Source organism: Athene noctua, chromosome 1 (genome assembly GCF_965140245.1).
Source record: "Athene noctua chromosome 1, bAthNoc1.hap1.1, whole genome shotgun sequence".
Classification (NCBI taxonomy): domain Eukaryota; kingdom Metazoa; phylum Chordata; class Aves; order Strigiformes; family Strigidae; genus Athene; species Athene noctua.
This window is the reverse complement of record NC_134037.1, coordinates 3,309,971-3,325,172: the sequence shown is the minus strand read 5'-3', so window position 1 is coordinate 3,325,172 and position 15,202 is coordinate 3,309,971. Positions and strand designations below refer to the sequence as shown.

Here is a 15,202-nt window from a genome sequence, read left to right as displayed (position 1 = left end):
GCATGCGTAAATAATTGAAAGATATTAGAAGATGGAATAAATGATCAGTTTACACAATAGAGGAAAGTCCTTAGTGGCATCCCAGAAGAATCTGTGCTGGAATAGGTGGTCTTGACCATGCTGGCTGGGTGGTGAAGGAGCAGATGAAAATTACTGGAGATATAGAGCAATGTGTATAAGAAAGATTTATATTTTTTTTTTCCCCCCCTATTCTACTGCAGAACAATGATCTCCAAGTTGACTAGTGCCACTCCGGTACAAGATTTTAAAGTTGTAGTAGATGACTGTGAGAAACACAGGCTTGATGCTCGATTAAAAGACCAGCACAGTGTGAGGAATTATAATGAAGGGAATAGAGAGCAAACTGGGAAATATTGTTACACTGCCATGTAATTCAGCAGTGCCTTCACAGCTTGAACCTGTGTTCGGGCCTTTTTAAAAATAAGGGGGGGGGGAGAAGGAAAATGATACTGTGGAACCGTGGAAAAAATATTTGAGTGATATAATAAAGATCTATGAAATCCTGAGAAGCATGGGGAAGACAAAAAAAAAAAAGGATACATGTTGATTATCTCCCACAGCACAAGAACTAGGGCAATCGGATGAAATGGGAATTAAACACAAAGAATGCACTTTTGTCCAGTACATGGTTAGGCTGAGGGGTGACCAAATTCGTAGAAAAATACCCAGTGAGAGCTGCTAAATCCTGAAGACACCAGCTACCACAAAAGACATCACCTCTGGCTCAGGGAGTCCCCGAAGAGAAAATAATTGGCAACTGTGAGAGTATTCAAGGAAAAAAACCACTCCAGCCCGTCCTGCTCCTACTGCTCTAGTCTAAGCCTCTGCAGCAGCCATGGGTGGATCGGATATTGGGCTAAACAGACCTTTGGACTTGCCCAAGGCGGTGTTCGTGGTTCCAGTTTGTTAGTGGCACTCCAGTTGCCATCTGAAGGCAGTTCAGAGACTCGGGTCTCTCTAAGCCTCGGTGTGAGGAATCTGGTAACTCGTGTTGCTGCTTCTGTTCCAGGAGAAATGTGAAGACTTTGGTCTCCAAGACTGCAATTTGGCTCTGCTCACTGGGACAGCTTTGAGAAAGGCAGAGAGCTAACATAAGGGAGGAGGAGATAAGCACTGTCTTGCCCATATTAGCCTTGGTTTAGCTTTTTTCACCCTCATAACCTTTAGTTTTGACAGAGAGAGGTAAAAAAGGGGTTGCAACTCGGCTCCTGTTAGAGCCACGCATATGTGATTTTTCTAATTGGAAGTATTTCACTCTAGCATATGCTTATGCATCCTGGTGTTTTCAGTTACAGCTTGCTAATAATTTGTTGCTGAAAAAAACATTCTCTGTATTGTTCTTGCCTTGAACTTGATGGATGGGAGCTTAGAAAATAAGCCTGCAGTGTTAGAAGGTCCTGTCGAGGTTTTCTGTTCGGCGTCCTTTTTTTTTTTTTTTTTTTTTTTTTTTGTGCCTCCTGAGCTAAGACAAACCTTTCAGTGCCTGCTCAGACGTCCTCTGAGAATAGGCAGTGATTATGGCTTTCAAAATAATTGTACGTTTATTACCCCAGCATTTTAAGAGCAGAGCAGTTCTCGTGCATGACTCTGGCCTGGCTGTCGTGAACGACAGAGTCCCTCCAGCAAAGCTGCAGCCTCCTTGCCCAGAGGTCCTCTACATGACGTTGCTCTCTGAAAGCTGTGAATGATACAAAAATAAATCAAACAACCCTCCCACCCCCTTCCCTCTCTAGCCATCATCATTACCTCCTTGTCGTTACAGCCAGGCGTTTAATTAGTCCATGCAAATAGCCCTACTTTGATTAGGCCTGAAGTGTGTTAACATAACTGTGTCGCTTCTGCTCGTGCTGTGCTTTTTCTTGGGAGGATTTTCGAATGTCACATCCATTCATTGTGGGTACAACTTGGTAAACAAGAAAGAGAAAATCGGTAAATTCTAGGGGTTTTTTGCTTCAGAATGGGTACTGTTTTGAACACAGATCCTATCCTGGATTTCTAATACCAGGTGACACAGCAGGAGGAAGCATAATTATGTGTGGCGTACCTGTTAGTAGCATTTCATGGAGGAAAAAAAAAAAAAAAAAAGGATTTGTTCTCAGTTATCTTTTAGCAGGTATAAATACTATTACTTCATCAAAATTGGAAAATTGTAGTTTAGTCAATAAATGACTGTATTTTAAGTAACATTAAGTTTTTCAGTATTTGAAAACAGCCCTGGGAAGCTGATGCTGCTAAGAAACCAAAGCAGTCTGTCGTACTCCTGGTAGTGAAAGAAAACACTGAAATGGTGTAATAAAAGGGGAGCAGTATAAAGCCAAATAACTGGCATTTGAGCTTTCAGAAATACCTGCTCTGGGCAATCATCAAACATGCAATTTTTGAAACACGTCGAATGAGTAAGATGCCACCTGTTTTGTTTACTAGCAGGAAATTGTAGATACTGAATTAATTATTGCTAGCTGTGTTTCAGGGACTGGCATTGTGATAAAGCAGAGCTATTAGAGATCAAGAAAAAGGAGGTCATTTAAGTAATGGGTGAGGATGTGGTACCTAGGATACTTCTGTGTTATATTGGCAGTTTCCTCTTCAGAAACCAATGGTGTCACTTTTTATCTTAATTCCACATCTATAGACATTATTGTCTGTCTTGAACACCTGTAATTGTGTTACATTTAGGACCGTGCTCCTTGTAGTCGAGGGCACAAAAAGGGCTTTTTTTCAGGATGTTAGACTTGTCCGAGATGCTGGATGTTCAGTCTCGTCGTTCACAAAGTTAAGGCCAGGAACCTTTTGCCGAGGACTCTTTTGGTCGCTGATTAAAATTCTTGATTCTCTCGCCCAGCCCTCCAACACTTCCCTCTTTCCACAAGACTAAGCACCTCTTCTAAGGCAGGTTTGCAATGGTTTTTTGTGTGTGTGTGGTTTTTTTTGTTGTTGTTTTTGTTTTTTTTCCTTGGGGATAGGCTAGGGCCTTCCCCTTCCCAGCTAAGCTGTGACCACTGGTTGCAGTGTGTTAACCCACCTGCTTTATTCTTACAGTTTCTCTTCTCTGAGCTTGCTGGGATGAGGTAAGTCGTTCTGTGTTGTCTGGCATCCTGCTACTCTTGATCCCGACCAGGGAGTGTGGAAGCTGCTGTTGTATGGGTTGTAAATAATTGAGTCTTTGATGTTCTGGTCTCTTAGTTGATGAGACTTTTGTCTGTAGACCAAAGTTTAATCGAGAGAGAGTAGAAGCTTTGTTAAATGAGTTGTTTTGTGCCAGAACTGTGCTGTGTGTTTTTTCTCAAAGGAAGTATTTGATGCCTGTGACAAACTGCTGTGTCTGGTGGAGGCATTTTTGACCTAAAAAACCTGAGCTTAAGAGGCAGGTTCTGATCTGAAGGTCTGCTTTCATGTACCAGCGTTCTCTGAAAATTCAGCCAAATATTCTCCCACAATTAAAATTAATAATCTCTCTTTTACTTCTTCCTATTTCAGACAGTTCTCTAATCATGCTGAAAAGAACTGACTTTACAATAGCTATGTCTGTGCAAATTACAAGGTTTCTGTGTATCTCATTTCCTTCATTTGTATGACTTGGCATCTGCTTTATTTGCATAATTCACCTCTGCGGTCAGTCTGTTATTAAAATTGCCCCACAGTCATCTTGTGCTATACACTTGTCTTGATTTCTGATTGTTCTTTTGATTATGTGGGGTTCCTCAGCACTGCTGTAGTACAAATAACAAATAAGACTGTTGTGAGGAAGGAGGAGAAACACTGCAAGATGTTTGTTGCTACTTGAGAAGATAAAAATCCATCTCCACTCTCAGGTCCTAGAAGACCTAAATATTACATGAACATGGAATTTGAGTGAACTTGTATATACAAGACCATCACGGATGGAGTTTCCAACTTGGGTTAATCTAATTCCTCAGGGCTTTCTCTGTTTTACTTCTCTTGGTTTTCAGTTTCTAATAGTTCTGCTTGTCTGGTCATCTCATCAAGGTTGTCTTAACCTCTTGTGTCTGAGTATCCTGAAGTTGCTCTCCTTAGAGCTCTAGGTACCTGCTTTTTGGGCTGGCTGCCTAGTTGGATAGAGGCGCTGTTCCCTCTTCATATCTGCCTTGGCTAGCATGCCGTTCCTGCAGGGTATGTGGTTAGATGTGTGTTGTTTTTAAAGACTAAGTGCAGGCAAATCCATCATGTCCATTATCATGATAAGTCACTGTATCCTGTTAGTGAGCTTTTTTTTTTGAGAAATGAAGTGTAATATGCATAAACTTCTGTAAGAGAATTGACTTGGTACAGTGAAATATGTTGACATTAAAAAAGAGACTGGAACAACATGTCACCCATTACGTTGGTTTTCAAAACAGGCATAGCAGAAAATTATTGTTACTGACCTGAATGGTTTCTAATAGGATTCCGTTGGGTTTGCCTCCAGGCCTTCTGCTTAATACTCGTGTTAAAATAGTAATTTCTAAGGGTTGGCAGGAGCTATCAATATTGGAGGTGGGCAAATAAGGGATAAATCTGTATTCCGTAGTAAGTTGTGTACGAGCAAGCTGTGTACGTTATTATGGGAAAATGTAAAGCTGTTTTTCTAGGAATGGTGCAGGATTCTATTCCAAGAAGCAGCGAAATATCTAGAAAATATTTAGGAGTTAAGTTGCATTATCATGAGCTTTCTGTATGATTCAGCAGCCAAATTACCCTTGACTGTATAAATAGTGGAAAATTAGATAGGAATAGGCAAATCATATTCCATCTGGATATAGTACTGGTGTGTCTGCAAAGTTCTGTAGCTGGTTTTGGTATCAAAGGCAACAAGAAGAATGCTTAAAACTGGAGATAGTGCTAAAAAAAGGGGATGAAAATGATGTAAGCATTAGAATATATGCACTTAATGAACAATATACAAAACTCCTTGAATCTAATCTTGACACCCTGATACCTGCTAGAATGGCAACGTGGTGGAACACAACTAATTCAGGAGATTTCTGGAGTGTATTATGATGATTTTTTGAGATAGTTGGCTCATCCCAGTGCCTAGGAGAGGTGCTTTTCTGGATCTGCTACTTGCAAAGAGCTGGTTGGGGGGGGTGTGTGCTCTTGGCTGCTGTGACTGAGGTCTTAGAGCTTAAGGTCTCGAGGGATGCGAGTAGCAGAATAAAGATGTCAGAATTCAGGACAACAGACTCGAACCTTTCCAGGGAACCAAAAGGCAGGATCCCATGGGAGGATGCCCTGAAGGGCAGATAAGCCCAGGTGAGCTTAACTGATCTTCCAGGCCAGCCTCCTCAAATCGCAAAGACAATTCCCTGATGGGGGGGAAACCAAGCAGGCACCGCCAGGTCACCAGCTTTGCTTAACTGCTGAATGGGGAAGTCCTGACTGAGCTCAAACATGAGAAAAGGACTAAGAGCAGAAGGTAAAAGGAGGTATGGGGTACCCAGGAGGGATACAAGCAGGCAGAGGGCACATTAGGAAAGTTTAGCTGGAGTTGAAACTCTGAGGGATTATAGAGCAACAAGAAAGACTTCCATAGTCAGCAAATGAAGACAAAAGAAAATGAGGGTCTGCGGCTGGATGAGACAGGCAGCTCGGTGATGAGGGACACAGGGAAAGGCTGAAATACGGGGCGTTTCTTTGCCTTGGTCTTTATTTGCAAGATCTTCCCTTGCTCGGTGGTGATTTGGGGTGAGAGGTAGTGCCCATGGCAGAGGCTTACCTTGGACACCCAGCAAATGGGACACATGCAAGTCTGGAAGGGGATGGGCGAGGCAGCTCCGTCTTGCCTTGAAGAGGTCATGACAACTGAGAGGTCCTCAGTCACTGGGAAGGTTGTGTCAGTCTTCAAGAGGAGTGAGAAGGGGAATTACAGGCTGGTAAACCTCGCCTTGGTCCCTGAGAATGTTATGGAGCACGTCTTTGTGGCAGCTGCTTCTGTGGTTGGGAAGGTGGCCAGTGGGGTTCAGCATGGATTTGCAAGGGCAAAAATGTGCCAACCCAACCGGCTAGAAATTTGGGAAACCACCACATTTCCAGTGGGCAGTTACGGTGAAACCTGCATACTGAAAGTAGAGATGTAGGAGGAGCAGTGTCATCTTGAAATAGCCAATCTGCTATAAATTGTTACAAAAATCTCTGATGAATAATAATAAAAAATAAATCTGTGACTTGATCCACAAATTGGGATATCAAAGATATACTTCTTTAAAAATGAACAAAATGATAATCTCAAAGCTTTCTCCACCAAAAATGTGTTACTCTTAAGCATACATCAGTTTGTTTTTTCTTTTTCTCTGCTGGCTGGTACATATCTGTCTCAGATCTTGACTGTGCTTTAAAATAAGAGATCTTGCCAATTAGATTTAAAAAAAAAAAATAATCAGTGTCTGTCTTGATGTAAATCCAGTATTTAGGAGATAACCTTTTATATAGTATTTCCTGACTTTTTTAGGTCTCTGAGCTCTCTCTTATAGCTCACGATTGACTTGGTCAAAGAAGGTGGTGCTGGCTGTCCATAGGAAAATTTTGAAACTAGCTGTTAAACACTGACAGATTTATTTTATTTTTTTTTTAATTAAAAATTGAACTTAGATGTATAATGCGGCTTTGTGCTGCATAATAATAATCTGTGCAGCTTTTATGGGTACTATTTGTTAGCTCCTTCCATAAAATGACAGGTTATGTAAATCTAGTAAAGCTTTTAATTCATGTCTAATTTGATACTCTGTGTTTGGCTGCTTAATTTATAATCTTACAGTTTGTTCCTGGCCTTAGTTTTAGTATTAGGTTTCAAATGAAATAGACCTGCTCGTTTTGCAAATAGAAACAATAACGAGTCTTTAAAGTTTGAAAGTTGAGAAAAAAACTGAAGAAAAGTCAAATTTCTCTTCCTTTATTCAGGAAATGATGGAAGCGTGTTGCCAGAATCACCTTCTGTGCAAGGTTGGCTGTCACACACTTCTTCATCTTTTCCAATTAGTTGTAAGGAATCTTTATTAAGTATGGACCCCTCGATTCAAGCTTTTATTTTACGTTGAGAAAACAGAGTATGAGACTGCTCGCTGTTCACCATAAGTCTTTGGGGCTGCTGGGGAGAGCTGGAAGACTTGTGGCTCGGGTTGAAAATGTGCATCTCTTACGGAGGATGGTGATTTGATGAGGCTTGTGACTTTTCTTGGAAATGCCATCCTTGTTACTTTATCTGGTTTGGGTTCATCTTCGTTTTGCTTTTCTGATTATCGTGAAGACACTCTTTTCTTTTCAGCGTAGAGTTGGGCAAGACAATTTTACCAGCCGTTACACCATAGCGAAATTCTGTTGGTGCCTTTAGTAGATATTGTAGTTCAGGGTCTGTTGGTGTTCATTATATCCAGCGTTTTATATCTTGGCCAGAAATTTGTTTGGTGGGTGGGGATAGAATTATTTTTGTCTCGTATCAGTATTTCTAGCCTGATTGCAGGTGCTTAATATGAGCACGTACCCTCTGGCATGATGGGTGAATTCTCTGGTGACTTCTCCACCCCCAGCTAAAATTTCTGTCTTTAATTCTTGCAAATCACGTCTTTAAAAGTGGGTGTTTTTCAGTCTGATGTTAATGAATCACACGTTGGCAATATTTTCCCTGACGTGATAAACAATTGTTCCGTTAGTCTGTCAGATTAGTGAGCTGCAAACTCTGAAACGTTTTACGTGGGTTTTTTTGTTGTTTTTTTCTTTTTCAAGATGCTATTTTGACAGCCATTACAGTCTATCCCCTAAATATCTTGGTCTATATATCTTAGGCTTTAACAGTTCGAAGGGAGTTAATATTTTTGCTTTTGAGTCTGAGCCAGCTTGTGGCTTTTTGCTGGTCTTTTGGGTTGAGGGGGAATTGGGGGATTTTTTGGTTGAATTGGACCTCTGTCATGCTCTAAGGTAGGCTGTGAAGCTTTATTTTGATTCAGAAGTTTCCAGCTACCCGGAGCCGGAAATTGGATGATGAATTTTTATAGAACACCTAATAAAGAGCTGAAGTTAGTCATCCTTGTGATTTTGGTGTGCAATATTCTTTCAGGTATAAGCATAATATCTCTCTCTTACTCAAGGTGTCCTCTTTTCAGCAACATTTAATATTAATACTGAGATCATCATGGGGGACCATTAAAGAGACTGATATTCCTCTCAAACAGTGACCGTTAATCCTGCCCACATCCCAGTTTGGGAATTATCCAGATTATCTCTGCAGTTTCAAATGGTTTCCAAAGAAGTTGTTTCCTTCTTCCTGCTGTAAATCTTTTCTCCTGTGCTGCAGTTCTCTATTATACAACCACCTTATTCTGCAGGAAAGATGGTCAAGCGGAATGATTCCTGTATGGAAAGGAATATTATTATCCTTTCTGGTGGTGCTGGAAATTATGTTGATTGATGGTTTCCTTTTGTGAACTTTGGTTCAAGGCAGCTTTGGATTCCTTTTCTCTCTTGTTTTACACTCTCATAGGTCAGTAACTTACCATTTGTCATCAATAGTGGATTTTTCTACTAGCCTGAATAATTAGTCTTCGCTAGACATCCAGTGATAAATGGGGGGGGAAGGGTAACAATTAATTTTGTTTCAGCGTTAAACTTCAATGAAGTCGTAAGCATGTTGTTTGCTCACAAAGGGAAGTGATTTGTGGAATTTTTCATGGACAGTCTTGTACATTTTCGTGTGAGAACGCAGCTGGATCTTGTCCCAGTCCCTGTGGTTTATCTGTACACTGTGGGAATGCAATGAAAATGGACTGACAACACCAGATCTGCTTAATGAGAGGTCCTGTATTATTGTCAGTGACTGGGGCAAGGGCTCAGGCTGCCTTTGGTTTGTTCCCAAAACCGAACACTGTTCTTATTGCTTACCCTGACTTTCCCTTTTGCTCAGGCTTTGTTTCCAGACAATGAGTACTGAAGGCTCGGTCTGGTTTGGGAGCATCTTCCTAAAAAGTGCTGTTTAAAAAAGCGCTGTGAGGCTGTCACAGTCCACTTCTTTTCATACAAAGCAAACTCCAGACTTTTACTAGTGTGCATATTTATGTATTGTTTCATCCATGTCTTGCCATAAAGCTGAGGGCGCCCTGGCTGATGGGTTATTTGAGGGTTTTAACCTGCATTTTAATTCTGGTAGTGTGACATAGATGCTCTCACCTGGAAGGTGTTGGAAACTCTACTGAAATTACCTGTGACAACCTCACAATTTTAATAGAGGATGGGTTGACCCAGTGCTGAGGGATCTGGTGGAGTTGAGAATGGTCAGTGTTAGGTTAATGGTTGGACTGGAGGATCTTCAAGGTCTTTTCCAACTGAGGGGATTCTGTGAGATGCTGGATCGCCTCCAGAGAAGGGCAATGAAGCTGAAGGGTCTAGAGCACAAGTCCTGTGAGAAGCAACTGAGGAAACTGGGATTGTTTAGCCTGGAGCAAAGGAGGCTGAGGACACTTCATCGCTCTCTACAACTACCTGAGAGGAGGTTGTAGTGAGGTGGGTGTTGGTCTCTTCTCCCAATTAGCAAGTGATAGGATGAGAGAAAATGGCCTCAAGTTTTGACAGATGAGGTTTAGATTGGATATTAGGAAAAATTTCTTGACTGAAAGGCTTGTCAAGCATTCAAACAGGCTGCCTAGGGAAGTGGTTGAGTCACCGTCCCTGAAGGTATTTAAAAGACGCGTAGATGTGGTGCTTAGGGACTTGGTTTAGTGGTGGACTTGGCAGTGTGACTTGATGACCTTAAAGGTCTTTTCCAACCTAAACGATTCTATGATTCTAATGTGTATGAATACCTGAAGGGAGGATGCAAAGAGGATGGAGCCAGGCTCTTTTCAGTGGTGCCCAGTGACAGGACAGGAGACAGTGGGCACAAGCTGAAACACAAGAGGTTCCATCTGAACATCAGGAAACACTTTTTTTACTGTGAGAGTGACCAAGTGCTGGAACAGATTGTCCAGGGAGTTTGTGGAGTGTCCATTCTTGGAGATACTCAGAAGCCATCTGTATGTGGTCCTGCACAACTGGCTCTAGGTGGCCCTGCTTGAGCAGGGAGGTTGGACAAGATGACTTCCAGAGGTGCCTTCCAATCTCAACGATTCTGTGATTCTGGTTTTTTTTTTTGCAGGTATTCAGAACGAAGCCTGACAAAATGCGTTGGGATAACCATAGAGACCAGACCAGATTACTGCCTGAAGCGGCATTTGAGTGACATGTTATCCTACGGCTGTACGAGGCTGGAGATCGGGGTGCAGAGCGTGTACGAGGACGTGGCCAGGGACACCAACAGGTGAGAGGAAAGCTTCAGTGTGAAGCTGAGCGTGGCTGCTCGCTGTATCTCTGCTTTCTGGAACACTCCCGAGTAGTGGGTCTTGATGTGTTTGCTTGAACACCCATTTGACATTGAACGTTGAAACGTTTAGCTTCTTTCCTTGCTTGTGTGGCCATAGGCCTGTTAAGAAAAACTAATAAACTGCAGTGGCTTCATGGATTTCTTTGTGATAGTCTGTAGACCGTGGCTTGAAAAAATGGAGTTATTTGTGATTTATTTTAAACTCGTGTTCTTTTCCTGTGTTGTACACCTCTCTCTTTGTTTTTGCTGCTTCACAAATAAGTGCAGTTTTGTGAAGTAGAACATGTGCCCACAGAGAGCTCATCGTTCTTGTCCTACATAATTCACCATTTATAGGCTTAGGTAGCTACAACGCAGTATAACCAAATGGAGGTATTTACCAGCAAAGAGCGTGTTCTCTACACCAGGTACCTTTTTGTGCTGAGTATTGGAGAGGAGAGAGGACCCTGGCAAGTACAGAGAGTGAGACATAGCCAGAAACAAACGACTCCTGTTGATGGATTAACCACAGTCATTCTAGGTGTACAGTATCTCTCGGGATTGCAAAATATATTTGCAAGAGGCCTGGGATTTATTCCTTATCATCTTGGTCCTGTGGCCAAAAGAACAGTTGTCCTGTGTAGGAGAGTGCGCAATATATTGTTCATCCCACCCCTTTCAGGCAAGTAAGCCAATCTTTCTTTTTATTTTTTTTCTCTTAATTGCAAGTCTGGTAATTCTGTTGAGATTTTTCTCTTGTTTCACTGCTGATGCTCAATCAACTTGCCTCCATTCTTAATGCATATTCCAGTCACCTACCAAGGATGTTTAATAACCATAATCATATGTAATGACGGAGTTCAATAGCCAGATGGTTCAATAACCAAAGCACATTTTTGTTAATACCTGCCTTAAAGGCAGTAGTGCAAAACTGAAAATGTTGGGCATTTCCTTGTAGAGACTTAAAGAGAGAATCCAAAATGGGTTTCCTCCTGTGTGTTTAGCTGTAGTATTGCTGGTGCATAGAAGTGCAGGATGACACTGCTATGAAGTGGTCAGGCTCCAGGTCTCAGTACACAGGAAAAGCCATTTATTGAGTAGTCCAAGAATTAAGAGCTAATATTTATAGGTGGTAATTTCCTCCTCTAGATGTCAGAGCTTTCCAGAGGAAAAGATCCATACTGAGGAGTGTAGCTAGATCTCGCTCTTAGGTGTATTCATTTCAATCTTAGATGTATTCATTTACAGTTAATTCTGACACAGATTATACATTTAACAATTAAATTTCTTTTCATCTTTTAAAATAATTTTTTACACCTCAGATCTTTTGAAGGCGTCCTGTCCTGAGGCGGAACTTTAAAGCTTAGCTGTCACTTCAGTCATCTTCACTTTTCCTCTGTTTTTTTTCTGTCACATCAGAGGTGGTACCATAAATCACTCAAACCTGTACGTCACGTTTGGCTTCTACGTTTGCTAATGAACCTTCACTTTCCTGCTGATGAATCGGAAGAATGAAGTAGTATATTACTGACTTGGTTTCACTCAGAAGTAATCCTGTATAGAATTATATTTTTAAAGGTTTTTGGCACTTTTCAAAGCTGCTTGCAGAATTCCTGAAAGGCTTTGCTGCAGGCTGTCTCAGAGCAGGGAAGATTCAGGCTGTTCACTCAAATATCTCCCTCTAACTTTTCAGAACAATGAATTGGAATATACTTTTAGAGAAGGGTGATTCAAGTTTCTCTTGCTTTTGAAATGACCTCATTTTGCTTCTGTTCTTATACTTTGTGGGGGATGTGTTTTGGCTTTAAACTTTTAATATTTTGCTTGTAGCAAAATGTCAGATTACAACCAATTAGACTAACTGTTTGGAAATTACTTTCTATTATGTTCCATAAGTCATTAGTGAGATTTTTGAGTGCTTTTGGTGGCTGTGAGGCAGAAAAATATTCAGGAACAGATCTAGGCATCAAATAATCAAGTTATTGATGCAGCTCAAATTCCACTTCTAATAAGAAAATAATTTTTATTTATGAAGCACGTCTCCATTTACTCCCCTCGGGGTACTCAAGGTCTTGAGTAATACTGTCCTTGAACAGTCTCAGAAAAACACCTCAATACTTTAAAAAAAAAAAAAATAAAGCTATAGTCATAAAACTACATGTAGGGATCTAACAGAGGCAGAATCTTCCAGTAGAGAGGAAAGAAGAGGTCCTTAAAACAAGGGAAGTAGCTGTTTGGTTTGGTTAACATTAGGTCTCAGCCAAAGGTATGCATTTGTGAAGATGCCCAGATGGCATTAATTTTTCATCCAAAGGACTATGGAGGAGAAGAGTCAACTGCTGAGCTAATCTGTTGGCAAGAAATTAAAAAAAAAATGTGGTGAACTCGTGTGAAAGTGTGGTGGGAAAAAACAGGGATTGGAGAGGGAAGAAGATAGCAAATTCTGAGAGGATAGAAATGTCCAGAAATGTCAGCCAGTCGTGGAAGAGCTCTCCCAGCTGGGAAAGAGCAAAAGCAAGGACTTTGTGGGAAGACTGGTCACACGTGATGGGGACCTCCTGGTAGCTCTTTGTAGTGAGAGTGATTGCTGTTGCGGAGGCAGAAGGTGGCTCCTGAGCCTTAGAGGTGGAAGGAGAGAGGAGTTTGCTTGAGGCTGATGAGTTATGTGAGATTCAACCTTTGTTCCTGCCATCGTTAGGGCTCCCAGGCTCTCCGAGCTCCCGGAGAGCAAGCCTGTGTTAGTTTGGTTTGATGTTGGCAGAGAACATGAAATCCTTCAAGAGTCCTAATCCAGCCTATGTTTTGGAGGTTTGGCACCTCTCAGAAGTTGAGAAGAGTTTGTGTTTCTCTAAAAGGAGTACTTGAGAGTTTGGCAAGCGTGTTGCAGGATGATTTTCTAGCTAGCTGGTTTTACTTAGCCCCCATCCTTCTTCCTCTTTTCTTCTTCTGTTGCTTTTGTTTCTCATTATGCTTCATTTTAATTATACACTTTGGTGCAGAGTGTCCTAGTTTGTGCTGTGGCATCAAGTTGTGTCATTGCTTTACAAATGGAATTCCAGCAGCTTTCCAAAGTTTCTCAGGCTGTAGTTTCAATAGCTGTAGCCTTGGTGTGGTTCACCTGCTCTAGAATTAGTAAACTTTTAGCCCCTAGTTTACTTCATTAACAGCCACATTCCAAGATTTGACGGTGGTAAACTGATAATAAAACTTAACCCTTCGCACTTTCTAGAGAATAATCTCAACTAAACATATCAAAATATGTCTTTTTCTATGTGATCCTGAATCTCTTTTCTCTCTTCCCAGAGGTCACACCGTGAAGGCTGTGTGCGAGTCTTTTCACTTAGCCAAGGATGCCGGGTTTAAAGTGGTGGCCCACATGATGCCTGATTTACCAAACATGGGGATTGAAAGGGACATGGACCAGTTTGTTGTGAGTATGGCTTAAAATTACCAGGAGTTTCTAGTGTGTTCCAGCTCTTTCATCTAATGCTGCTTCTCTTCCTTAGCTCAGCTATTAGTTACAATCTGGGCCAGAATTGTTTCTTAAGGACAAATAATTTAAAATTCTTTTCTGAAGGTGGAGGGTGAGAAAGATTCGTTGAACTACTTCATCCAGAAAATTATATCCTTGCCTCATGAAAGACTGAGTCACTCGGGTCTCTGTGGAATATAGCTCTTCCGATATTAACTAGGGCTCTTACTTTTTTTCCAAGGTGGTTTTCTTTCCTTAGATTTAGACTAGAACATGATTTAAAGTTAAAAGCATACTATGTCGAAGGTAATTAATTGCAAAGTAGAGTGTATAGGTGTATTATATAGCATCTCTGTTCTTGGCTCAGTGCTATTCAATATCTTTATCAATGATGTGGAAGAAAATATAAAATTATTTCTATAAAAATTGAAATGAGGAGTAAAGAGCAAACGATAAACAGTGCAGAGAATTAACCACTTTATCTGGTAACGTGGTAGAATTTTTTTTTTGTAATTATTTCATTATTTTCAGTCAAAATTGGTCATCTTTTTAAAATACTGCTGAAATTGCAGTCATGATACAGGGATCCCAGGTATATTTCTGTGCAGGGTTAGACTAGATGCTTTCTGGCACTAAAAACTATCAGTGCAATGGAATATATTGATTAGAAGCACAGGCAGAAAGCAGTGGTTTATCTTGGTACACTGCAACAGGCACATCTAGAAAGACCCAGCTGAAACTACAGCTGTACAGTACATAAAGGAAAATCTGAAACCTGCAATAGTTTTTTTTTTTTTCTCAGGGGTTTTGTGCAGAAATCCTTGAGCTCTTCATAAACAGAATGTCATAGTACTTAGCAAATATTATGTTTGTGTGACAAAGTGAGAGGCCGGGACAAAGTGATGTGCACAAAACTAGAGGTGAAGGCAGTGGGAGAGCTGAAGTAACTCAAAATTTCTGCCTCAGACTCTGTCGCTCCTGGATTATTTTCTTATAATGCTGAAGGAGGTAGAGGATGGACACTGCAGTAGCTGTGTTTTCATAGAATTACTCGTGATGCAGGGTACAGCAAAACATGAGTCCCTTACTCAGTATCTCAAGAAGTTGCAGCTCTGGTTCTGGATTTTTAAGCGCATGTCACTAGTGAAGTAGTATTAGGCTGGAGAGAATTTGAGGTGGAAGAATAGCAATACTGGCAAAAAGATTTGAAGAGCTAACCTTGGGTAAGACCCAGCAAGGAGGAGACAGTAATCTGAAGTATTTGCAAAGTGTAAAACCAAAGAGGGAGGAAATTATTTAAGACAGTTATAAGCCTCTATAGAAAATCATTAGTGATTATTAGTCATTGCTGCTTATTCATGATAAATGGCTAAAGCTTTTCCGCTGTC

At 41.0% G+C, this 15,202-nt stretch overlaps 1 protein-coding gene across 3 annotated transcripts in view; it reads left to right on the top strand.

The window, feature by feature from the left end:
* ELP3 (elongator acetyltransferase complex subunit 3) overlaps nucleotides 1–15,202 on the top strand; it is a 95,827-nt gene that overhangs the window by 26,119 nt on the left and 54,506 nt on the right. For all 3 annotated transcript variants that reach the window (XM_074895429.1, XM_074895430.1, XM_074895431.1), the window contains exons 8-9: nucleotides 10,139–10,300; nucleotides 13,646–13,772. In XM_074895429.1, the coding sequence (XP_074751530.1) occupies nucleotides 10,139–10,300; nucleotides 13,646–13,772 (289 nt within the window). The remainder of the gene's footprint in view (nucleotides 1–10,138; nucleotides 10,301–13,645; nucleotides 13,773–15,202) is intronic.